General features: G+C 41.3%; 1 protein-coding gene across 1 annotated transcript; it reads right to left on the bottom strand.

Annotated features, from left to right (window-relative positions):
- On the bottom strand, positions 1-25943 carry tmem59l (transmembrane protein 59-like). Its single transcript, XM_060940620.1, has 8 exons — positions 25721-25943; positions 12749-12854; positions 12486-12580; positions 12231-12383; positions 5269-5377; positions 4995-5106; positions 4741-4858; positions 1-2100 (listed from the first exon to the last, which is right to left on the bottom strand). The coding sequence occupies exons 1-8, from the start codon at positions 25883-25885 to the stop codon at positions 1942-1944; spliced, it is 1017 nt and encodes a 338-aa protein (XP_060796603.1). The 5' UTR covers positions 25886-25943; the 3' UTR covers positions 1-1941.
- Positions 25944-26155: the final 212 nt, after the last annotated feature.

Below are 26155 nucleotides of genomic sequence, written 5' to 3' on the forward strand. Positions count from 1 at the left end.
TTAAGAATAAACTCAACGTTTTAATAGACACAGTGAGAGAAGACAATGTACAATAACCAAGCCAGGTCAATACCGGGAAATCCAACAAAATAATGAGGGCTACACAAATCAAGGTCATGAAATGGCCAATAGTCCAAGAACTGGAAATCAAGAAAACACAGGCAAGATAAACACAAGGGCTAGGCAAATCGGAGTCAAGAAACAGGCGAAGATCCAGAAACCGGGAAGCGAGAGAAACAAGCAGATAAACACAAGGGCTAGGCAAAACAGGAAGAAATCGGAAGGCAAAAAGGGTCATACATGGAAACGCAATCAGAAATATAAACACTCAGTAGGCTCACGGAAATGTGGAGGCAATACTGTGCAATGAACAAAACATAAGAGGGGTATAAATACAGACATAAACAAAAAGGTACAGGTAATGACAATTAGAACTCAGGGGAGCCACTCTTAGGAAGTGGCTCTGGGTTGGTTGATGGAATGCATGTGGTAATGTCAGGTGTGTGGGAAGTGGAGTCCAGAGTGTTAGGTGAGCCCAGAAGTGTGACACACAGAGAACACATACAAACTCCACACAGAAAGGCCCTCACCAGCCGCTGGGCTCAAACCCAGGACCTTCTTGCTGTGAGGCAACAGTGCTAACCTCTACACCACCATGCCGCCTTCAGCAAGAAGTCAAAAAATAGAAATGTGGTGATGGTTAAATTGTAAGTGTTAGCACCCTCTTTATGACTGCATTTGAAAATTCCAAAGGAAAACTGAGAACTTCGATAAGCTTGTATCTCTCTCTTTTCTTGTACAGTTTTGTTCTTTACTGCATGACATGCTGACACAGAGAAGATCTGTTAATAATAAATTAGTAGTGAGTTCTGGAGCAAATCATGTAGAGCAAACAAAAAATTCTAACACCAGTTAATTATGATGTGGACAAAATACATTCATTATGTATTATGGATTAGTTCATGCAACAATCATGTCACTAAAAAGCAGTTAACATTTTGAGATATTTATTTTCTTAACCCATCTGTGTTGTATAATTGCATTGTCGTTCAACATTAAGCTATAAACACAAATAGCATATAATAGTCTATTGCCATAAGTGGGTTGGTAGATAATTGCTAAGTCTTAAAATATGCTAGCATGCACTGCGATTAGGACCACATGGTTAAAATAGCTTAGAAACACAATCAGCACTAGAAGAGCCATTAGACTAGTCAGCTCTATAGCATGGAACCAATTATCTATTTGTCAAAATCTAGCACTAAGCAGAAGGAGGAGAATCATCCCATCCCACAATCTCAAGAATAAAAGAGAAATTTACAATTTTACTTTACCTAGGCATCGCTCCTAATCCTTTCTTGAAGTTTTCTGTAAATACTACTTAATCACAGAATCTTATCGATTATCTATTATCTAAATGAGAGATAAAATACAATAAGACCTTATACATCAGTGATATACATTAGTGATAGACATAAATAACTACATGTATGTACATGTATACTCCCATTATTCTACAAGTAGGGCCTGTTTCTTGTGGTGTACAAACTGGCAAAATCAAGTGTCAAATCTCCTTCTATTCAAAGATAACTAATCAAATTGAAAATGATGCTGTCAGTGTTTGTCTTTTGCTCACTGAAGTTATGAGACCTTGGCTGTGTTAAAGACATTCTAGTTCAAAGAATACTAACATCCCAAATCTTCAGTGCTACAATCAAAGCTTGGTTAAACATGTTCTTAATGCCTTTGAAAGCAGTACTGTCTAGTGAACACAATAAACATCTAAACCAATATTACTGAATGGCTTAATTGCATGTATCCTGTATAATTATATAAGAATATATATACACCATGCATTTTTATTTAGAAAATTAAATGTTATGAATTCTTCCTCTAATTGAGGGACAGAAGTACCAGCAAATCACACTTATTATAATAAATTTAAAGTGAGGTTTTGTTCAGGTCAACTTTGACTGGCAGAGGCCCTGCCTCTTTTCCTTCATCATGATGATCGACTGCAACAGCAATCACTGAAGTTAGATGGTAGGGGTTGACTTTTGGCATGTAGTCCAGGAACTCCTTATCACCATTGATGCTTAACTGCAAGAGAAAATAGACCAATGAAAATGGACTTCATAGTGAAATTCTAAGCAGGGCAAAGTACACACTAAAAAAAGATGTATGTATCAAACACACTGTATGCTTTTCAGATGACTCAAAGTACACCAAAGTAGTCTAATGTCAATTTGGCAAAATTCTGTCAAGTGACCAGTAATACACTAACATCTCTTAAAAGTAGACCGCCTTTCAGATTTTTCAAGTTTAGGTCATAAAAAGAATTTTCCCTGACACCCAATTATTTTTGTTTCGTGGACCAAAAACTACTGAATTCGAATCACAGACTTCCAATTTTATTAGGTTTTTTTTAATAGAACAATTAATGAATTTAGCGCCATGTGGCCCTAAATTCTCTGCTATTTTTTCTTGTTTCACCATGACCCAATTCAAGATATTACATCATACATCACATGGTGGGCTTTCCCTGTACGCGCAAGCCACTGTGGGATACAAATTTGAAACAGGAGAGGAAAATAGAGGAAGTGAATGAAACATGAAAGACCAACTACAGTAACAGAAAGCGAGAAGAAAAGATGTTATGTTGCAAAGGAAAGGAAACGCAGGACCAAACTAATAAATATTGGCGGTCAGCGAGCACCTCGGTGTGATCAGCTGTTTGTTTAGCAACAGAATGATGTAACTGTCAGTGCACGGTCAAGGTAAACCTGCAGATGGCAGTAATGCAACACTGGATGCCAGCTGCCGTAAAACCCAAAAGAAGGGGGGCGTCATGGCTCAGGTGGCTAAGGCGCCATACCATAAATCCGGGGACCTGGGTTCGATTCCGACCTGAGGTCATTTCCTGATCCCTTCCCGTCTCTCTCTTCCGCTCATTTCCTGTCCTGTCTCTACACTGTCCTATCCAATAAAGGTGAAAAAAGCCCAAAAAAATATCTTTAAAAAAAGAAGCAGCAGGTAAACCTGTGCATGTGTACACCAAACTTCCTTTGTCTGCTTGACTGTGCGAAGCGAGTGATTTCATGCACATTATTTGCTAGGGAATTCCCTCAAATTAAATAACTTCCCAGCCACAGAATGGCCAGTTTTTGTTTTGTTTTTTTATTGCATAAATAAACATATATCACAATGACCAAATTTCAGAGGGAACTAAATTTCACAAATTTTATGAAATCAAAAGGCCATATAACTTTAAAAGTTTTATCAAAATTTATCTAAAAGGTACATTCTGAAAACACAAATAAATTAAACATATATCACCTCCAAAAAATGTGAACAGACGGCAATTCATTACAAAAAAATACAGGAACAACAAAATTTCCAAATAATGGTTTTATCATACATACACAGTGACTTTCATAAGTATTCATGTTCATAAGATTAGAACTTAGACATTAAAGGAACAGTCCACCGTACTTCCATAATGAAATATGCTCTTATCTGAATTGAGACGAGCTGCTCCGTACCTCTCCGAGCTTTGCGCGACCTCCCAGTCAGTCAGACGCAGTCAGACGCGCTGTCACTCCTGTTAGCAATGTAGCTAGGCTCAGTATGGCCAATGGTATTTTTTGGGGCTGTAGTTAGATGCGACCAAACTCTTCCGCGTTTTTCCTGTTTACATAGGTTTATATGACCAGTAATATGAAACAAGTTCAGTTACACAAATTGAAACGTAGCGATTTTCTATGCTATGGAAAGTCCACACTATAATGACAGGCGTACTAACACCTTCTGCGCGCTTCGGCAGCGCATTGATATCTGAGCTCCGTATCAATGCGTCTAACTGACTGGGAGGTCGCGCAAAGCTCGGAGAGGTACGGAGCAGCTCGTCTCAATTCAGATAAGAGCATATTTCATTATGGAAGTACGGTGGACTGTTCCTTTAAGATAAGAACAATAAGATAAGATAAGAACTTAGACATTTAAAGGCACTTTGTGCAAAGGTCTGCATTAAAAAATACAAAAAACTTTTGAAATAATGATGATTCTCCACAGTACACCACTAACCATAATTTTCACAATGTGCAACAAGCAGTAAAATAGTTGCAGGTTAGCTACAGGATTACACATTCTGGTCTTTCTCAGGTCTTTGTGTCAGAATAAACATTGCTTGATTGTCAGTATATTAAAGTATCTAAAAACATTTGGGGAGGTCAGTGTACCAAAGTACTTTAGAAGTCTCATCTCATCATCTCTAGCCACTTTATCCTGTGCTACAGGGTCGCAGGCAAGCTGGAGCCTATCCCAGCTGACTACGGGCGAAAGGCGGGGTACACCCTGGACAAGTTGCCAGGTCATCACAGGGCTGACACATAGACACAGACAACCATTCACACTCACATTCACACCTACGGTCAATTTAGAGTCACCAGTTAACCTAACCTGCATGTCTTTGGACTGTGGGGGAAACCGGAGCACCCGGAGGAAACCCACACGGACACAGGGAGAACATGCAAACTCTACACAGAAAGGCCCTCGCCGGCCATGGGGCTCAAACCCGGACCTTCTTGCTGTGAGGTGACAGCGCTAACCACTACACCACCGTGCCACCCTACTTTAGAAGTATGCATGTAATATAAAATCATACTGCAAAAGACAACAAGTGTGTTCCAATCAGGATTCGGATCTTGCGAGAATAATAGGTTTGTTTGTATGAATAGGTACCTGAGTCTTCACATGTTGCTCCGGTGCTGTTACCAGACTGGCACAGCTCAGCCATAGCATCACCATGATTGATAACAGGAGACAGGTAGCTAAGATCCAACGTGGCAGACCTGAACGTCTATAAGAGAGAAAGACCAAAATCAACAATGCCTTATGTAATTCAAATCTAAACATTTTTTTTTTTAATTATTCACAATACTACCCATCAAAGTCTTTGTTAATATCTGAATGTGACTGAATCTGGCCTCTCTAACCTTGACATGCAGCCCAGGAAGTCGTGTTCTCCAACTGTGTCCTCAACATGCTGACTGCTTTGCTTTCCCTTATTCACTTTAGGCGCATTTCTCTCTCCATGCAGTCGGTCTCCTAGAAGGCAGTGGCAATTCATTTTAAAGAAACAACATAATTCATAGTCCCTTTCAAATTACAGTCAAGATAAAGTCAGTTATGTGTATGTACCAGTATTGATCTTATAGAAGAAAAGACCATTTTTAAACAGCCCTCTAAACTACAGGAGCTCCATCTCACCAGATTGTAGTCTCTGTTTCTGAGGATTTCCTTCAGGCCAGGGTTTGTTTGCAACACTGGAGTGTGGGGCTTGCAGTTCAGGTACATAATACTCAATTTCTGGCTCACTCTGAAACAATTGACAATTAAGAAGTCAGGACATGTGCAAAGAGATTATCTATGTACATATTGCATATGTCCATCCATCATCTATACCACTTATCAATCAGGGTTAGGGGGAAGCTTTAGGTTTCAGGTGAGATTCACCCCCAGTAGGTCACCAACCTATCAACCTTTCACACCTGTGGGCAATTTAGAAAAGCTAGCCAACCTAATCTACTGTGGGAGGAAATCCATGCAGGCATGAGGAGAACATGCAAACTCCACACAGAAAGGCCCCAGTCAGACATGAAGTTTGAACCCAGAGCCTTCTTGCTGTGAGGCAATAGTGCTAACCACTGTGCCACCCCATCTCACTAGCTGTCTGTCTGTCTAATTGAAATCTCTTTCCTGACAGGGACACTTATGGCCCTTTTCCACTGCCTGGTACCAGCTCAACTTGACTTGACTCTACTCACCTTTTTTGGTTTTCCATCAGGCCAAAGTTGTGGATAGTTACTGTACCTGATAGTCGGTACTTTGTTTGGCATCACCTCCATCGAGGTTCCAAGCGCATCACTGTATCATCATTGTGTGAGACAGGACGTCCTGAACAAACTCCATTTTTAAATAGCATTATATTTATTGATTATACTTCACTCACTATATGTGTCTTTTCACCACTTGCATGTATGTTTTTGTGTATGCATGTGAAACGGTGTTATATCAAGTCGAAGTTGCCACAATCTGTCACGTTTTTAATGCATTTTGTTAAGCAAACAAAAACAAAAGGCATCAAAAAGCTGCATCCAAACTGTCAGGATGTATTGGTAATGGCAGGAAAAGTGCCATCGTTTACGAGCAGCAAAAAAAAAGCCGTGCTGTGTATGCTAAAATGGTGTAATGGTTAAGGTGCAGGGTGTGCGCCACTTGGTGTGTTTTATCTGGGGAAAGTTTTGCTGCAGGTAACTCCTTTAAAATTAGCCACCCTGTACTGATATTTTGCCTAACTCTCCATTGGTAAATCAATAAGTGTACATGCACTCTGCCTTTGATCTCGGTCATCAAAAGGTGGCACATTAAAGCATGCAACAGACCGAAGGCTCCTATCTTCATAAGAAATCATTTGAGTCCCTAACTTTTAGGAACATAGACGGAATTCTGCTTCAGTCTGAGTAATGCCATGGCATGATGTTTGATTTATTATAAAATCTTGATTAACCCATAACATTATCCATAACTTTATTTTACTGACAGAGATTTAGGCAAAATATGAGTCCAGGGTGGTTAATTTTAAATGAGTTACCCGGAGCAAAACTTTCCTCAAATAAAGTATGCTAAAGCAGAACACAAACCTGAGTTTCCCAATTGAAAGCCCTGTGCCTTCACCATTACACTATTTAGTGTGGCTTGTAAACTTAGTCCACTTTTCATGCTGTTACCATTATGTACTGACAGTTTGAACACCAGGTTTTTTTTAACACTTTTTTTATTCCTTTGTTTAATAAAACTCATTAAAAACATGACGAATTGTGGCAACTTTGGCTTGACATCACACCGTTTTACGTGCGCACACACAAACATGCACACAAGGAGCAGCTGTAGTGGAAAATGAACTACTGATACCAAACGCACATGAAGTTGAGTTGAGTCAAGTTTATTTGAGACGGTACTATGCAGTGGAAAAGGGCCATTAGACCAGAACACAGGGCAGCTCTTACTACCCCCAGTGGTTGGTCAATGCTCACAGAACTACAGTTACATGTAGTAACAAGCATTTTGCTGCTTATAATATACTTTGATACTTCAATTTTAAAAAATCTTTATAAATAAATTGGCTATCAATTTCTCAGGCGGCACAAAGGTGTGGTTATGGGTGCTGCTGCCTCACAGCAAGAAGGTTCTGGGTTTGAGCCCAACGGCCGACGGGGCCCTTGCTGTGTAGCATTTGCATGCTCTCCCTGTTTTTGTTCCAGTTTCCTCCACAGTCCAAAGACTTGCAGTTAGGTTAATTGGCTACTCTAAATTGCCCATAGGTGTGAATAGTTGAGAGGCAAAAACCTCTATAATAATCCAGTAGAATGCAACAGGGAACCATTACTGTAATTCTTCCCTGGAACCTGCACCTTGCCTAGGCTATTGTCCTGCAGTGATTATGTTCAGTAAGGAATTAGTTCAACAAACCCTGTGGTAGTCAGTCTGTGTAAAGATGTCTAAGAGGCTGTCCACATGGCAACGGATTCAGGTGGATCTGATAAAATTGTTTATCATTTCGGCCTGGCGTCCAGATGGCACCGGCGTTTTGGGTGCCCCAAAACGATATTTTTTGAGAACGGGTTCCACAGTGGAAAAATCTGGCAACGGCGCCGTTGCGAAGTCGTCTGGATGAGTAGAACGGATTTGTTTACGATGACGTCACAACCACATGACTAGAACAAGCAGCACTCTCGCTGTTTTGTATGAACCACTGCATTGCATTCACTTTTGTATACAGCTTTTATTTTAAATAAACAAGTAACTGAACAATTTCTTGAATTTCTTTTTTTTATTGGATAAGACTACTTTTCAAAATGTTCACACACAATATAAAAAGTTATATAAATTATATAAAAATGCTTTTCAAAATGTTTACACAAAATAAGAAAATTAAGTTATATAAAACTATGCACACTAATAAAACTAATTTGTACACACAGAAGGCACGATTTCCTCGCATAGTTGCAGCCATCTTCTTGTTGTTGTTGTGTGTTCCTGTGAGTGCTTCACGCCAGGTAGAGGAAGGGGTTTATGCGCATGCGTCCTACTTCTTCTATTGTTCTGGTGTCTCCGATGGGACCATCTTACAGCACACATGTATTACAGTATTACGTCTTACAGTACATGTGTCTTGCATCGTTTTCAGCAAGCGCTGCATTGCCATATGTACCTGATATTTTACTGATCCGTTGCCCATGTGGACGCGATATTTTTTTTAATAATATCTCGTTGCCGTTGTCGTGTGGATGTAGCCTAAATGCCCATGTTGCTGTACTGTTCCATTCCTGTACTGTAGTTGGAGTGGACTCTTTAAATATAATTTTTTTCCCTTTTTGCAGTAACCAGATTTTTAAAATGCTAAAACTTCACTTGTGCTTGATAGACAATACATGCAAAAGAGAGGAAAGATGCATACAGTATACCTACAGTGGTGCTTGAAGGTTTGTGAACCCTTTAGAATTTTCTATATTTCTGCATAAATATGGCCTAAATCATCATCAGATTTTCACACAAGTCCTAAAAGTAGATAAAGAGAACCCAGTTTAACAAATGAAACAAAAATATTATACTTGGTCATTTATTTATTGAGGGAAATGATCCAATAACACTCAAAAACACTCAAACAAAAACATGTGAGTGGCAAAAGTATGTGAACCTTTGCTTTCAGTATCTGGTGTGACCCCCTTGTGCAGCAATAACTGCAACTAAACGGTCCGGGTAACTGTTGATCAGTCCTGCATACTGGCTTGGAGGAATTTTAGCCCATTCCATTTTTTTAAATTATTTTATTTATTTTTATGTGTCTGTGTGTGTAGTTTGATGTTTTTGTTTGAGTGTTTTTGTCCGCCGGTTGTGGTGTACCGGTAGCTCTGGACCCAGTTTTGAGCGTCAGTTCCCTCCAGGCCTTGGTTCACCGTGGGTGATGCCTGTGCTCCTAGCTATGGATTGCAGTGAGCTCGTTGCTCATTTTAACATCGGGGTTGTCCCGCGCTCTGTGCTTTAGTGCTTGGCGTGATGTTCTGAGCAATGTTGCTTGGTAGCGTCGCCGCGGCTGTGCAGGCGGTTTGGGATATACTGGTGCTCTGCATGGCGGTGCTTCTGTGCTCGCTTTGTGGATCCATGGCGTGGTGTTCCGAGTGATGCTGCCAGCGGCTGTGCTGGTGGTGTGGGACTTGTTTTTGTGTGCCTTTTGGTGGGACTGTGGCTGCTACACCATTGGAATGACATCTTGACCTCTATTTGGTGGACTGACGTACTTTATTTATTTATAACTGTAAGGCGACCTTGGGTTTTGTGAAAGGCGCTATATAAATTGAACTTCCTCCTCCTCATTCCTCCATACAGAACAGCTTCAACTCTGGGATGTTGGTGGGTTTCCTCACATGAACTGCTCGCTTCAGGTCCTTCCACAACATTTCGATTGGATTAAGGTCAGGACTTTGACTTGGCCATTCCAAAACATTAACTTTATTCTTCTTTAACCATTCTTTGGTAGAATGACTTGTGTGCTTAGAGTTGTTGTCTTGCTGCATGACCCACCTTCTCTTGAGATTCAGTTTATGGACAGATTTCCTGATATTTTCCTTTAGAACTCGCTGGTATAATTCAGAATTCATTGTTCCATCAATGATGGCAAGCCGTCCTGGCCCAGTTGCAGCAAAACAGGCCCAAACCATGATACTACCACCACCATGTTTCACAGATGGGATAAGGTTCTTATGCTGGAATGCAGGGTTTTCCTTTCTCCAAAGATAACACTTCTCATTTAAACCAAAAAGTTCTATTTTGAGTTCATCCGTCCACAAAACATTTTTCCAATAGCTTTCTTGGCTTGTCCACATGATCTTTAGCAAACTGCAGACGAGCAGCAATGTTCTTTTTGGAGAGCAGTAGCTTTCTCCTTACAACCCTACCATGCACACCATTGCTGTTCGGTGTTCTCCTGATGGTGGACTCATGAACATTAACATTAGTCAATGTGAGAGAGGCCTTCAGTTGCTTAGAAGTTACCCTGGGGTCCTTTGTGACCTCACCGACTATTACACGCCTTGCTCTTGGAGCGATATTTGTTGGTCCACCACTCCTGGGGAGGGTAACACTCACACCTGATTGTCATCCCATTGATTGAAAACACTTGACTCTACAACCCCGATTCCAAAAAAGTTGGGACAAAGTACAAATTGTAAATAAAAACCAAATGCAATAATTTACAAATCTCAAAAACTGATATTGTATTCACAATAGAACATAGACAACATATCAAATGTCGAAAGTGAGACATTTTGAAATTTCATGCCAAATATTGGCTCATTTGAAATTTCATGACAGCAACACATCTCAAAAAAGTTGGGACAGGGGCAATAAGAGGCTGGAAAAGTTAAAGGAACAGCTGGAGGACCAAATTGCAACTCATTAGGTCAATTGGCAATAGGTCATTAACATGACTGGGTATAAAAAGAGCATCTTGGAGTGGCAGCGGCTCTCAGAAGTAAAGATGGGAAGAGGATCAACAATCCCCCTAATTCTGCGCTGACAAATAGTGGAGCAATATCAGAAAGGAGTTCGACAGTGTAAAATTGCAAAGAGTTTGAACATATCATCTACAGTGCAGAATATCATCAAAAGATTCAGAGAATCTGGAAGAATCTCTGTGCATAAGGGTCAAGGCCGGAAAACCATACTGGGTGCCCGTGATCTTCGGGCCCTTAGACGGCACTGCATCACATACAGGCATGCTTCTGTATTGGAAATCACAACATGGGCTCAGGAATATTTCCAGAGAACATTATCTGTGAACACAATTCACCGTGCCATCTGCCGTTGCCAGCTAAAACTCTATAGTTCAAAGAAGAAGCCATATCTAAACATGATCCAGAAGCACAGACGTCTTCTCTGGGCCAAGGCTCATTTAAAATGGACTGTGGCAAAGTGGAAAACTGTTCTGTGGTCAGATGAATCAAAATTTGAAGTTCTTTATGGAAATCAGGGACACCGTGTCATTCGGACTAAAGAGGAGAAGGAAGACCCAAGTTGTTATCAGCGCTCAGTTCAGAAGCCTGCATCTCTGATGGTATGGGGTTGCATTAGTGTGTGTGGCATGGGCAGCTTACACATCTGGAAAGACACCATCAATGCTGAAAGGCATATCCAGGGTTCTAGAGCAACATATGCTCCCATCCAGACCACGTCTCTTTCAGGGAAGACCTTGCATTTTCCAACACGACAATGTCAAACCACATACTGCATCAATTACAGCATCATGGCTGCGTAGAAGAAGGGTCCGGGTACTGAACTGGCCAGCCTGCAGTCCAGATCTTTCACCCATAGAAAACATTTGGCGCATCATAAAATGGAACATACGACAAAAAAGACCTAAGACAGTTGAGCAACTAGAATCCTACATTAGACAAGAATGGGTTAACATTCCCATCCCTAAACTTGAGCAACTTGTCTCCTCAGTCCCCAGACGTTTACAGACTGTTGTAAAGAGAAAAGGGGATGTCTCACAGTGGTAAACATGGCCTTGTCCCAACTTTTTTGAGATGTGTTGTTGTCATGAAATTTAAAATCACCTAATTTTTCTCTTTAAATGATACATTTTCTCAGTTTAAACATTTGATATGTCATCTATGTTCTATTCTGAATAAAATATGGAATTTTGAAACTTCCACATCATTGCATTCCGTTTTTATTTACAATTTGTACTTTGTCCCAACTTTTTTGGAATCGGGGTTGTAATTTCACCTTCAAATTAACTGCTAATCCTAGAGGTTCACATACTTTTGCCACTCACAGATATGTAATATTGAATCATTTTCCTCAATAAATAAATGACCAAGTATAATATTTGTCTCATTTGTTTGACTGGGGTCTCTTTATCTACTTTTAGGACTTGTGTGAAAATCTGATGATGCTTTCGGTCAAATTTATGCAGAAATATAGAAAATTCTAAAGGGTTCACAAACTTTCAAGCACCACTGTATATACAGTAGAAAAGGTCAGACTTTAACCATGTGAAGGAGAATTCCCAGGTCATGACACATTTATAATCTACACTGCACCATGAACAACATTAATCCATTTTTATAATGTTTCATCTGAAATAGCCTTTTTGAAAAAGAATTCACCTGGAACACAACCACCTTGCCATCATCAGCCTGCAGGTAGAAAGTCCATGTGGAGGACATGAAGCTTTGTGCAGAGCTGACTATATCATTACACCATCCAAACAAAGCGTCCAGTACTGAAACTGGTTTGGGGCGGTTGGTCAGGGCCTTGAGCTGCAGAGGAAACAGTCTGGTTTAATAGATCTCTGATTTGTAGGCTATTAAAATACAAATATTAGAAATCTATTAATCCAAGGGTGGTTAGTGAATACTTACCTTCCTCCGTTTGATTTCGGGCTCAGCTGGTTGGCTGTTACAGCCTGTGCTACAAGCCTCCTGCTCCAACAACTTACTGTATGCTTCCTGGCATGCTGCATACACACAGTCAGAAAGTGTCAGACTGTTTCACCCCACTGTTCAACAGTATACTTATCAAAAACACTGTATATAAGCATCTGCCACTCACAGCAAAGCTTGGCAGCTCCCATAGATAGTTGCAAAGTTATATATCTATACTACATTGATTCCCCAGGCCTCACCTCCCTGACATTCCTCCTTGCTGTTGTTGAAGCCTGTGTTTCCATTCACAAACTGGCAAATTGAATAGAGCCGGCAGCCACGGTAGCATGCATTCATTATGGAGTCCTGAAAGCACATAAGCTTTGTAAGATCTAGGACCAACAACAACATATAGTTTAAAATTACTGTTCGGAAAGCAAGATTCATTTTCATTAAAGTATATCTTATACCAAAAATGAAAAGTGGTTAAAAATAATTGTAATAATTATTACAATTAAAAATTTGTGTTAATAAGTGGCAAAGAAGCAATTTTGCTTATCATTTATCCTCTCTCTTATTAACAGAATTATTCTGCATCTCTTAAGTTTTACATTTAATTTCTGTTTGTACTTGATGGTCATGTGCACACACATTTACCTCGTGATTTAGACTCTATTATATTTTAAGATTGTAATGATCCAATATGTAATGCAATGTTTTTCTTTTATCTCATCCACATTCACTCAGGTTTGTTGACAGTGGAGTGGCTGGCTGCGTTATGTCCCAGGGCTTCCTTGTGTCTGTGTTACCTTCTGGCTCTCCCTTTTAGTTATGCTGTCATAGTTATGGCCCTTTTCCACTACCCTTTTTCAGCTCACTTCAGCTCGCTTCAGCTCACTTCAGCCCGACACGGCTCGCGTTTCGACTACCAAAGAACAGCACGACTCGGCTCGCTTCAGCCCTGCTTAGCACCTAAAACTCGCACCGTTTTGGAGTGGGGCTGAAGCGAGCCAAAGCAAGCCGAGTGAGGCTGGGGGCGTGAGCAGACACTCCCCTGTGCACTGATTGGTGAGGAGGAGTGTCCTCACATGCCCACACACGCCCCGCGAGCACGCTGGGATCTGTAAACACCGTAAACCCGGAAGAAGAATAATTACAAATTACGAGAATTTCTGAAGCCTTATGCGCCTCGCCTCATCTATACACTCTTGCCAGTATCTGTTGGCGTTGTCGGTGACAACAAGCCACAGCGCCAAGACCAGCAACACTAACGACTCCATGTCCTCCATGTTTATTGTTTACTATTCGGGGCGTGAGACTACCGCTTAAAAGCTCACTGATGTCACTGTTTGCGCTGCTTAACGACATCACGTGACGTCCACCCACTTTCGCTAACTCCGCCCAATGTGTCCACCCACTTCCAGCCAGCACGGTTCAGCGCGGTTGTAGTCGAAATGCAACTCCAACAGCCCCGCTCAGCTCGACTCAGCCCAACTCAGCACGGCACGGCTCAGCCCGACTCAGCCGCGTTTGTAGTGGAAAAGCGGCATTAGTCTTGCAGGAGTCCCTGCTTGCACTCAGCACAAATGTTTACTGTTTTTAACCATTAGGTGACACCGGGCAGACCCAACAACCTGTTTTCTCTCATTCTCTCTGTCTCTCCCTCTGTCTGCCTCTCTCTGTCAAGTTACATGTCAATCCTGAGACACCACTGATGCTGACCTCTTCTGCCTTTTAAACCTGCCTGATCCATCCTGATGCCCTACGTCTGGCTGGAGTCTCGTGACATCACTCCTGTGGAGGATGGCCCCATATGGACCATCAAAAGATACACTTAGAAGATGGCTCTGGACACTTACAGTTTTGCTATAATGGCTGAGGACTACAATTGCCATGATAACTTTAGGACTGCAGTCGTCATGAACAGTTTTCAATGATGGAGAATTGAGTGCAAAACTGTTCATGACGACTGCAGTCTTAAAGTTATCATGGCAATTGTAGTCCTCAGCCAATGTAGCAAACCTATAAGTGATAACTTCAACAAAGCAGACGTCATGCTAAAACTAGAATGAATTTCCTGGTTACACAGTTGCACTTTGTGACTATATAGGACACAGTTATAGAAGCAAGTTATAATCACGCTATCTGTTATCACCCAGATGAGGATGGTTTCCCTTTTGAGTCTGGTTCCTCTCAAGGTTTCTTCCTCATGTTGTCTCAGGGAGTTTTTCCTTGCCACCGTCGCCACAGGCTTGCTCATCAGGGATAAATAGATTACAGATAAAATTAGCTCATTTAAAAGCCTTTAATTTTCTGTAAAGCTGCTTTGCGACAATATCTATTGTTAAAAGCGCTATACAAATAAACTTGACTTGGCATCCTCAGTGGTTTTAGTTTCTGATTTCTTGGTATAGATGAAATCAGTTTGATCCAGTTTTAGAGTGCAGCTGCAGTACAGTAATCTCATGTAACCCTGTCTTCCTTTGTTGGATCAATATGATCATAATCTATAATACCATATGTAGATCCTCTTTCTCTCCATAACCAATCATGTGCTAGAATTATGAAGTATATGAAGTGATTTTAAGTCAGTCTGTTACTTGAATTGCTTTTGTATCAGATTCATTGAGAGTATACGCGCTCTCTTTTCTATGGCATAATAAATACGTTTTTTGATTGAGCTTCTGAACTCACCCTGATTCTCTCCACTCTTGCTCACTGAAAATGGACAGAAGTTCCTTTTAAACAATAGTGGTGGCTGCGTACCACCCACCCTGGAAGAGTCTTGATATGATGCTCTATGAGGTCTGTGTGGCCGGGCAGAGGCAAAAACAGGTCAAAATTCCCCTTGCAACCTGGTTACCTGTACTCTCTGGGATGGTGAGAGGTGATCTCTACAGGGGACCAGGGTGAATTGGGCTGCACCTTTTAGACTCACCTCACACCAGAACCACATGAACTGCCTCTCTCCACAGTTTCATGAGATTGAAATTGTATATTTGACACGCTTCGCCTTCATCCTTTCATATGGCCTGATGGTCAACTTCTCTGACTCACCACAAGACCTCAAAAGGTCCTTGCCATTTTATGAATAATTCAGAGTGTGACGTGAGTGTAAAATTAATACCATTAGGCTGGATTTGCTGACCATCAGTTATCTGATTTTGATCCCTAGCACCTTGGTTCCAGGGATATAGGACCGGGGATGAATAGGGAGAAAAGAGAGAGTAAGAGAGAGTGGAAAAGAGGAGACACCTGGACTTGCCACCAAGGGAGCCTGAACAACTGAATGGCTTTGTCCAGGGATGCGGGCCAGTGGCACTGGACCCACTCTACCATTCCTGTCGGGAGTCAAGAAACAAATTGCTGCAGTACCACCAGCTCAGTGACCTGTTCCAAGTTCCGCTCCTCTGCCATCAACCACCAGTGACTGAATGAGGAGGCGATGTCTGAGTTTTCCCATATCCTGAGTTTCAGCACCAGTGTTAAACCCTGGTGTGGATGTGTACAAAGGGAGACTCAGGAGGCAGAAGGAATGTCAGCAGAGCTCTGGAATGTGGCCAGCTTGTATTTTTATGAAGGGTTCCAATCATTCCCAAGGGCACTGTAAATGTCTGAGCTGCAGGGCTTTACATTAGCACCCGCCCACCCACCAAATGCGGGTAAAATTTGGCTTTGGCGGGTAATAACCTTAGTCCCACTAGCCACTTTGGCGGGTGGTTTATTCTGTGGTATGACAATATATTTTAATTGTAGTTTTCTCTGAAGGCATCTGATATAATAAACGCATTGCAATGTAATATTACGCGCCTACAACTCCCATGAGCACCATTCTGACAACATGTTAGAATTATTTAGAACGTTCGTTAACATCTCAGATAAAATCAATGATACGGTAACTTGTGGTTAATAAACGAAGCAACAAAGTTGCTGACGACTGACAAGCACACTATGTGGCAGCATACAGCTGGAGTTTCAAACCCTGCTGCTCAGGAAAAAAGGGGCAGAGATGAGCAGGGCCGGAGCAGCATTTTAAAATCACCGAGGTCCGTGATGCGTGGTAAGGGTGACATTAGGTATGGGTGACATGGGCAGCTCCCCAGGGCAACATCTTGTTGGGGGCAGCATGAGATACCCACACACACAAAAAATTGGAACAATGACATTTGCATGATCAGTTTTCTGTCACTCATTTGCACATCACATCAATGATATAATGTCATTGTATGGGTCAGTTAACCTGTTGGAGTAGGCCGATTCTAGTTTGTGAGCCAGTAGGCTGATTCTAGTTTGTGAGCCAGGCAGGCTACTCCCTGGTCTCACACTCAGAATGACCCTAACCCATAACTACATCATCGCTTGTTTACCACAATGCATTATGGGCAATACCCGGGGTCAGCTCTGCTGTATTGTTTACTTTTGCCTTTATTAAACACTGCATTGTTCTGTCTAACCGGTTTTAACCATGCCTAAAGTGAATTGCTGTGTGCCTCACTGTGTCTCCACAACAAAGAGAACACCTAATTTGAGCTTTTATTAGCTGCCAGTCAAGAAGAAAAGAAAGAAAGAAAGAAAGAAAGAAAGAAAGAAAGAAAGAAAGAAATGGATAAATTTAATCCGCAACAAAAACCTTTGAACTAAATTAAATTGGACAAATGTTTGTAGCTTACATTTCTCTAGTGGGAAAAAGACATACTTAAATCGTGACCCAGCAATATTTCCATGGTCTGCGGAATGGCCTTCAGTTATAGAAGATTATAACAATCAACACTGTTCATCATTTGAAACTAGCGATATTCCAAAGCCTGTAAAACAAAGAAGCATTCTTCAGCCTTTGCCTCTTAATGTGCCAAAGCGCTCAGCAGCCGAACAAGCCTGTTGGCCTGATAAAACTCCCAAACCACGAAGGGTTCTCTTTTGGGTATGTATAACGTTCAGTGTACCTCACTAGCGGCATTTATTGAAGAAAATGCATTAATACTGAACATGACACGGCAGATCAGCAGGTTTCCAAAGGTTTTTTTTTGGTAATGTTTCCTGATATCAAAGTTTTATTTAACTAATCACTCATTTATAAATGTTTTGATGCTGTTCATCTGGGCCCGGGATCATGAAGCAATCTTTGACGTAATGTAACTTCGCCATGAACACTATAGACATTACAGCCAATTTCAGAGAGGCTACATACAATTCCCAATATTCAGATAGATTTGTTTTCTCGATAAAGTTTAGCTGGTGCAGTATACGTCCTCAGAAATAAGACATTCTGAGATTTGATGCTGTTGTACAGTGTGGTAGACTCGGTCTAGACTCTTACCTTTTCACCAAGCTTGATGTAAATTCTTATTTTCCTGCTGTAAACCCGCAACATGTTATCCACCTCTTTAAATCACCAATTTCATTGTCTTCCACAACAGAGCACAGCAAAATCGCTTCTCTCACATCACTCTGACATAAAATTAATCTGACATCCGTCATATCGCTCAACTACCCACCCCAGCTATCCCACACAATACACTGTGGTAAACAAATGATGATGTAGTTATGCTTGGGAGCTATTATGAGATGGGAGGGAGGGGGTGAGGGTAGGTTGACCTCAGCTTCTCTGCACCAGAAGCTGGAGGTAGGAGGAGTGGAGAATGTATTACCTATAAATGTATACAGTACTAATGCAATTAGTAAAATCAGAGCAAACATGCAAAAGATAAAGGTATGCAGCTATGTCATCTCTTTATGAGTATTATATTATGCATGTAATGAAACAGGCTAGTATAATGATTACATTTGTTAACCTATGTTGCTTACTATGCTATTGCACAATACACTGCAACCCGTTATAATGAACTCTTTTATAATGAACCTTCGCATATAATGAACTAAGTTCGTGTCCCCTGCCTTTAGTGACAATGAGTCGGAGTCTTTAAAAAAAGCATCACTGAGCCATGCACTCTTCTTCCCACCAGAGACAAACAATAAGTAATCAAGTCCGCAGTCAAGTTAATAATATGCCATAAAACAAAGGCTTAGCTAGCCTCACTTAGGTGTCGATCACTAACAATTATAAGAATGGCAATCACTGACTTCAAAAAATCCCTTAAAAGGATTTTATGAGCTAAAAACATAGGCTTAGCTAGCCTTGCTTAGGGGTCGATCACTCTCACTATACTAGCCTGTTTCACTATATCCAAGTCTTTACTCTGTAAGCACTGCTGTCATGGCTACTCGTAAACGTAAGATACTCTAGGTCAGGGCTTTTCAAAGTGTGGGGCGCGCCTCCCCTGGGGGGCGCCAGAGTTCTTCGGGGGGGCGCAACGTGAGGAAACATAAACCAGAATAAGTTACTATTGTAGACATTTAGTGAACTTCAGCTAGCCTTTGCCAGAGACAAAATGGATCGATTTTTAGTACCTAAAGCTACAGTGAGTGAGGAGACAGAGTCTGGGCCAAGCAAAAAAACAGACCCTCCAGGATTTCGCGATGTTGCAATTTGCAACTTCAACGCAAATTCAACCAGTCCCCGCGAATTCAGGGCGGTGTTGCAATTATATCCAATCACCGCAACCTTCCTGCAAATTTGACCAATCGTTGGCATCGTCTTGAGGTGACATCGACAAACTACATTCCGCCTTACTTCCGTGTATATGTTCAAGAGAAGCAGCATGTGCGCAGTGTTGCCAGATTGGGCAGTTTTAAGTGCATTTTGGCGGGTTTTGAACATATTTTGGGCTGGAAAACGTCAGCAGTATCTGGCAACACTGCATGTGCGAGTCAGTGTTTATGTAGGCTTAAATTCTGTTACTGAAAGTGTGTTATGTTTACAGTGAAGGACTGTGTGCACTTTACATTATTTTTTACTTAATACAAGAAATTAATGGATGCCAACATTTTTGCCAAAATGGTATTTTATTTTCCATTGTTTAGGCAGCTTCAGCATCATACTGTGAGATTCTCTTCAAATTGTTTTTTTTCTTCTATGAAGCCTGAGCCATTTATTTTATTAGTTTATAATTATTGTTTAATTTAGTCTTCAGGAGAGACTGCCTGCACACAGTACTAGTATTAATAGTGTTTTTTTCTTACATGAAAGCTGAGGCATTTATATTATATTTTAAGGTAACTTCATGTTGTGCTGTGAGGTTCTATGCACTTTAACTTTTGAACCAACAGGTGCATTTGGATAAGTAAAGCCTATTTTTCTGCATTTTTGTAGTCCTGGTAATCTTTTATATTGGTAAAGTTGTTTATAGGACCATTTCTCAGTGTCTTTGTTTTTTTAATCAATAGTTTTTCGGTAATAACTTAATATTTAACATATCACTCAATTTTAATCACAAAAAGAGAAAATCGCAAGAATTTCTCGCAACTTTTACTTCCTCCCGCAATGTAATCGCAACAAAAACCTAAAAAACACCGCAACTTTCATCGCAATTTTTTGGAAAACCCCCGCAACATCAGACATTTTAGCCCGCAACAATCACAAAAAAGGCCCGCAGAATCCTGGAGGGACTGAAAAAAGAAGGAAGTATGACCACGATTATTTAAAGTTTGGTTATTCTTTTAAGTTCGTTTCTTAAGACACGTATTTTTAAGTATGTTACCTCGCTTGTTGACAGTTTCGGCGAACACTTCCGCCTTCTTCAAAACAGTCACCAGATGTCGAGTGGTGACGTGCCTTATCAGCTGATGTTACTCTATGGAGGCGTGAACGTCCCGCCCAATTTGACAGGTAGTCCACGCCTCCTGCTGTCAGGTCGCTGGCCCAGGACTGCGCTCCAGGTGTGTGACAGCGCGTACGCTCCCTCATCCCGGTTCATCGTCCTCTGCGCCCGCTTACGTATCTCCACTGCCTCCAAAATCCAACGCTGATATCTATTCTCTTCAGCGCGAATGACTCTGGCCTCTTCCCAATTCATAATATGATTTTGTCATTTGCAGTGGTCTGAAATGGCTGATTTTAAGTTTTCTTGGCTTGCTTTTTCTTTTTCGGATCTTGTGAGTCTTTTTGTTGTTTCTTTTTCACATTCTAATTGGTGTTCTTTCCTGCGAGTGTGGAAGCATCTGCCCATTTCACCAATATAGACTTCACTGCATGAACGGCAAGGGATTTCATATATGATATTGCATTTATTGTCCAGTTGTATTTTATCTTTGGGGTGAACTAGCATCTGTCGGAGGTTCTTGTATGGTTTGACCGGGGTGTTGATATGGTATTTCCTCATGGATCGTTGGATGCGTTCTGTAACTCCTTTTATAAGTAATGTGTAATGTGACATAAGTAATGGTAATGTGACAAAGCGCCGGTTTATTTTTTCTGTGTTTTTTCTTGTTTGTTTGTTTCTTTCCTTTTTTTGTGTCTGTGATTTTCCTTTTCGAATTGCCCACGGTGGATATTGGCAGTTTTTTAATGCCTGTTGGATGTGTTGTTCCTCCTCCTGTCTGTCTTTCTCCTCCGTGATGTTCTGTGTTCGGTCGTATAGTGTTCTGATTACTGACATTTTGTGTGCGATGGGATGTTCAGATGTCCAGAGAAGATATTGGTCGGTATGTGTGGGTTTTCTGTATGTTGTAATTCTGATGTTCCCTTCTTCTGTGTGGTGTATTTTTAGGTCCAGAAATGCTATTGTCTTGTCCGTTTCCTCTTCGTGTGTGAATTTGATGTTGCCTGTCTTGTCTATGGAGTTTAGATGATCCATGAGTTGTTGTGTGTGGCCTGTTTTGGTTATTTCAAGAATGTCATCAATGTATCTTTTCCAGAAGATAGGTTTGCAGTCATCCGGTGCTGTTTCTATGGCTCGGGTTTCCAGATCCTCCATAAAAAAGTTGCATAGAGTGGCATGAGGAAATACCATATCAACACCCCGGTCAAACCATACAAGAACCTCCGACAGATGCTAGTTCACCCCAAAGATAAAATACAACTGGACAATAAATGCAATATCATATATGAAATCCCTTGCCGTTCATGCAATAAAGTCTATATTGGTGAAACGGGCAGATGCTTCCACACTCGCAGGAAAGAACACCAATTAGAATGTGAAAAAGAAACAACAAAAAGACTCACAAGATCCGAAAAAGAAAAAGCAAGCCAAGAAAACTTAAAATCAGCCATTTCAGACCACTGCAAACGACAAAATCATATTATGAATTGGGAAGAGGCCAGAGTCATTCGCGCTGAAGAGAATAGATATCAGCGTTGGATTTTGGAGGCAGTGGAGATACGTAAGTGGGCGCAGAGGACGATGAACCGGGATGAGGGAGCGTACGCGCTGTCACACACCTGGAGCGCAGTCCTGGGCCAGCGACCTGACAGCAGGAGGCGTGGACTACCTGTCAAATTGGGCGGGACATTCACGCCTCCATAGAGTAACATCAGCTGATAAGGCACGTCACCACTCGACATCTGGTGACTGTTTTGAAGAAGGCGGAAGTGTTCGCCGAAACTGTCAACAAGCGAGGTAACATACTTAAAAATACGTGTCTTAAGAAACGAACTTAAAAGAATAACCAAACTTTAAATAATCGTGGTCATACTTCCTTCTTTTTTCAGTCCCTCCAGGATTCCGCGGGCCTTTTTTGTGATTGTTGCGGGCTAAAATGTCTGATGTTTTTTTTTTAAATACGAATGGAACATTAAGTATAGCAACAAAAAAAATTGTGAGGGGGGCGCTGTTGTTTATTTGCTCTCCGAGGGGGGGGGGGTTGACTCTCCCACATTTTGAAAACCCCTGCTCTAGGTCGAAGACAAACTTCATATCCTGGACTGTCTAAAGCGTGGTGAGAAAGCAACAAATTTGTCTAAAGAATGTGGTATCTTAAAAAATTCAATTTCAACTTTTAAAGCAAAAAAACCCCCTCCAACCTCCAAGACTTAAGCCCACCGCACACCTTCCTGATTCGCTTACAGTTTTGTCAGGCCGATTAAATCGCTTGCGAATCGTAAATGTGTGCGGGGGCACCTCGTAGCCGATTTCATCGGTTCTCGGGTTGCTCGGTTCAGATCAAACTGGTCTTGATATTTTCGGACGCGATCTCCTCGTACGCAATACAATTGCATGTGCATTGTTACTACGATCTCATCGGTTACGATAATTTTAAACAGCCAATTGGAGTGCCAGGATTGATCACATGGTGTAAATAAGGCAAAATGGTGACTTGCGACAATCACACGTGGACTGCAGACCGGGAAGCACAACTCGTGTCACTTTGGGAAGCATCCAACTGTCTTTATGACATTAGTTCACCTGATTACAGCAAACGGGAAAAGAGGAACGAGGCTATGGCTGTAATCGTGTCAGCTTTGAAAATGCCTGGTAAAGTATTACAGCATTGTCAGTGGTACAGAAATTGCTTGTCCGGAATCCCATAACAAGTTGAATTTTAAGAATGACTGAACAAATTTGTGGGTGGTAAAAGAGAGCAACTGGACTTGCTTGAAGATTCTTGAAGATGTTTCACCTCTCATCTGAAAGGCTTCTTCAGTTCTGTTCAGTTCCTCAGGCCAGGACTCTGCTGTCTATCTTCATCTTAACAACAAAGGACACTCATTTCAGGATTGCAACGTACGCATTTTAGCCAGAGAGGATCGTTGGTATGAGCGAGGAGTTAAAGAAGCCATTTTTGTCAACCTGCAATGGCCATCACCAAACAGAGGTGGGGGTCTAAGACATCATTTATCAGCCACCTACAATGCAGTCCTTGGCACACTTAACAGACAACTGAATGCACACCAAAACCCAGCTGTTTTCAGTGACTCACAGGAGGACAGAGAGAACCAGCAATCCATTGATCACCCCAGCGACTCTCGAGGCCATTCACACCCAGCCCCCAGTGACCCACGCCAACAGGATGACTCAACGACACCTTAGGATTGCTTTTCATCCATGAGAGGATAAATACCTGATAGTCCCTATTAGTAAGACAGAACTGAAGAAACCTTTCGGATGAGAGGTGAAATGTCTTCAAGAATCTTCAAGCAAGTCCAGTTGCTCTCTTTTACCACCCACATTTTACTATGACCTGGATGACTGAGAATCTTCACAGACTGAACAAATTAGAATCAATTCTTATTATTGATTTGTCTAGTTGGGATTATTATCCCTTTTTGATTCTAATATTCAAAATTTATTACTTCTACTTTATATATATATATATATATATATATATATATATATATATATATATATATATATATATATATATATAAACTGGGAGAGTGGCTCCAGCAAATCCCAGGAACAACATCTGAAGCCTCAGTCCAGAAGAGCGCAGTCCTAGGAACATCGAAGATACTGCGCAGAACCCTCAAACTCCCAGGCCTCTGGTAGAGGACCCGAGCTTGAGGATGACATGGATACCACCCCCCCACCGGGGGTGAGAAGGAGATTTTATATATATATATATATATATATATATATATATATATAAAATACATACATACGTGTACGAGGTATGTATGTATTATATATTTTTTTTTGTATTATCACGTGATATCTTGAACACGTGACCATCTATTCGGGCTGAACGTGTATGATGTCTCGCAAATGTGTGCGGGGAATTCTGAACCGATCAAATCGGGCCCGTATACTCATAACCAATCACCCGACACATGAAGCCCCGATGAAATTAGGAAGGTGTGCGCTAGGCTTTAACTGCAATCAACATAATGGGCTGAAATATAGCAGGGTTGCAGTGTATTCTGTTTTCTGTACAACTAGCTTACACAACATTGGATATAATTTCACACAATTTTACCCTGATAATGTGTGTAGCCTGCAGCAAAATGATTACAACCTAATGAGCACATTATTAATTTCATTAAGGTGACATCATAAAAGGTTTTCTGTGACTGTACTGACTAGGTCCTGAGCTCAGTAAGGGGTATTTCCATTGCTGTAGACTAACTTAAAAGATGTCTATATTATGCTGATATTTTGCATCTTTTGTGATATACTGAGTATTTTGTGTGTCTTTTGCCTACAATTAGCCAAGGAGGTTGTATGGTTCCTATTCTGAACGTTTGATAAATTGTGCATAATGACAATTGTGTAATATGTCATTGTGCAACAAATGTCTTTAGAGTGTCAGACTCATATTTACGTAGTTTTAAATATGAAATAAAATTGGTGAACAGCTTTTTTGTGGGGGTGGGGGTGGGGAATTGGTGCTAAAAGGGAGGTTCACTCAAGACACCATACAAGCTGGAACCACCACTGCAAAGCAGGTACTGTGGACAACTCGGCATATGTGTGAACCCCTAGGATCGTTAGTTGTCCACAGGCACTGACTGTTCTGGATATAGATCTGTTCTCTTTTGTCTCTCTGGCCTAATTCTCTTTCCAAGAAAACAGGCAGCATACAGTATACATGTGAAACAGCGCCGCCGTACGGATGAAACGAGAACAACAGGAGCAAGACAATTCTGTCAGCTTTTCTATTTTATACAGCACCGTCCCTTTCGGTCAGTAATTACTGTTTAAAGCAAATAAGTCACATTTTGGTGCCTGTTCCTTTTAGGCTTTCATTTTACCAAAGCACACACTAAACAGCACTTTACTATTCCTCCTCTTCTCTTTTTAAAACCAAATATCCTGTTTAATGAAGGAACCTGGATTAAGCACCTATAAACATTTGTGTAGCTGGTAGTGTGAATAACACTCGCATTCACATTTTCCCAACTGTCTATGCCCACGAGCTTCATGATGATGATGATGATGATGATGACCCCTTTTAGTAATGGAGCTATCTATATACACGACACAGAGCACACCAACTGGTCATGATTCAATCATTATTGAATGACTGAGTTGTGCTGCTTAGGAAGCAATATTATGCAAATCAACTTTGACCGTTTCTTTGCCCCCAACAAATGCCCCATGCGCTCTGGTCGCAGGGCACCATTACAGCTTGTGCGTAATTAAAACTGCTCTGCACTACTGATGCGGGAGGTAAACAGTCAGCTACATGCACAAAGCCTTAGATTATTCTGAATACTGGGTAACTGTTAGCTTGTGAAAGGCCCTAGCCAGAATTTTGCGCAGTGTCGTCACTGACAATCCAGAGTTAAAACTGCTGATGACATGAATGTGCTCTGACTGCAGCCCAGTGAGGAGCCTGTTATTCTCACTGCATCTGTTTCACATTTATTCAGCTGCGACTGGGCAAAACAGTGCACAGGATTTACCTCAATCTCATTTATTATTATTACCGCATGATCAATTTGTCCAGTCACTTACTTTGGCAGCTTTTTTGTTTTTGATGGTGATCTGACACTGGTTTTTGCAGTAGCTGATGTCTCCCAGTTGGTTTTCAAACAGATCGGATGCTGCCATCGCCATCGCCACGAAGAGCAGAGGAAGGGCAGCTCGAACGCCGCACACTGCGCTACCGACCCGTGCCATCTTCTTGCCCTGTTCACTCGCAGTGCACTGGCCTCGTCCCTGATTCACTACGCGATCTGGATCCCCTCCGCCCTAAATGCTTCGGGTGCGCGCTCTAGCGTCACGCACAGCATCATCACGCACGCGCCGCCGCACTTGCCCGCTGGAACCGCACAGCAAAGCGCGTGAAACGGTAACGTAACAAAAAAAGAACAATAAAAATAAACCCTTACCGTTTTCCTAGTTAATGTTGTGCTTGTTAATGAGTGCAGTCAGACTTTAGGGAATTAA

This window comes from Neoarius graeffei, chromosome 15 (assembly GCF_027579695.1).
Source record: "Neoarius graeffei isolate fNeoGra1 chromosome 15, fNeoGra1.pri, whole genome shotgun sequence".
NCBI classification, from domain to species: domain Eukaryota; kingdom Metazoa; phylum Chordata; class Actinopteri; order Siluriformes; family Ariidae; genus Neoarius; species Neoarius graeffei.

Coding starts and splice junctions, on each gene's coding strand:
- tmem59l (XM_060940620.1), bottom strand. CDS start 25,885: ATGGCACGGGTCGGTAGCGCAGTGTGCGGCGTTCGAGCTGCCCTTCCT. Junction 5,378..12,230: donor GCAAGGTGGTTGTGTTCCAG/GTGAATTCTTTT, acceptor CAATTGTTTCAG/AGTGAGCCAGAAATTGAGTA. Junction 2,101..4,740: donor AGCAACATGTGAAGACTCAG/GTACCTATTCAT, acceptor TTTCTCTTGCAG/TTAAGCATCAATGGTGATAA.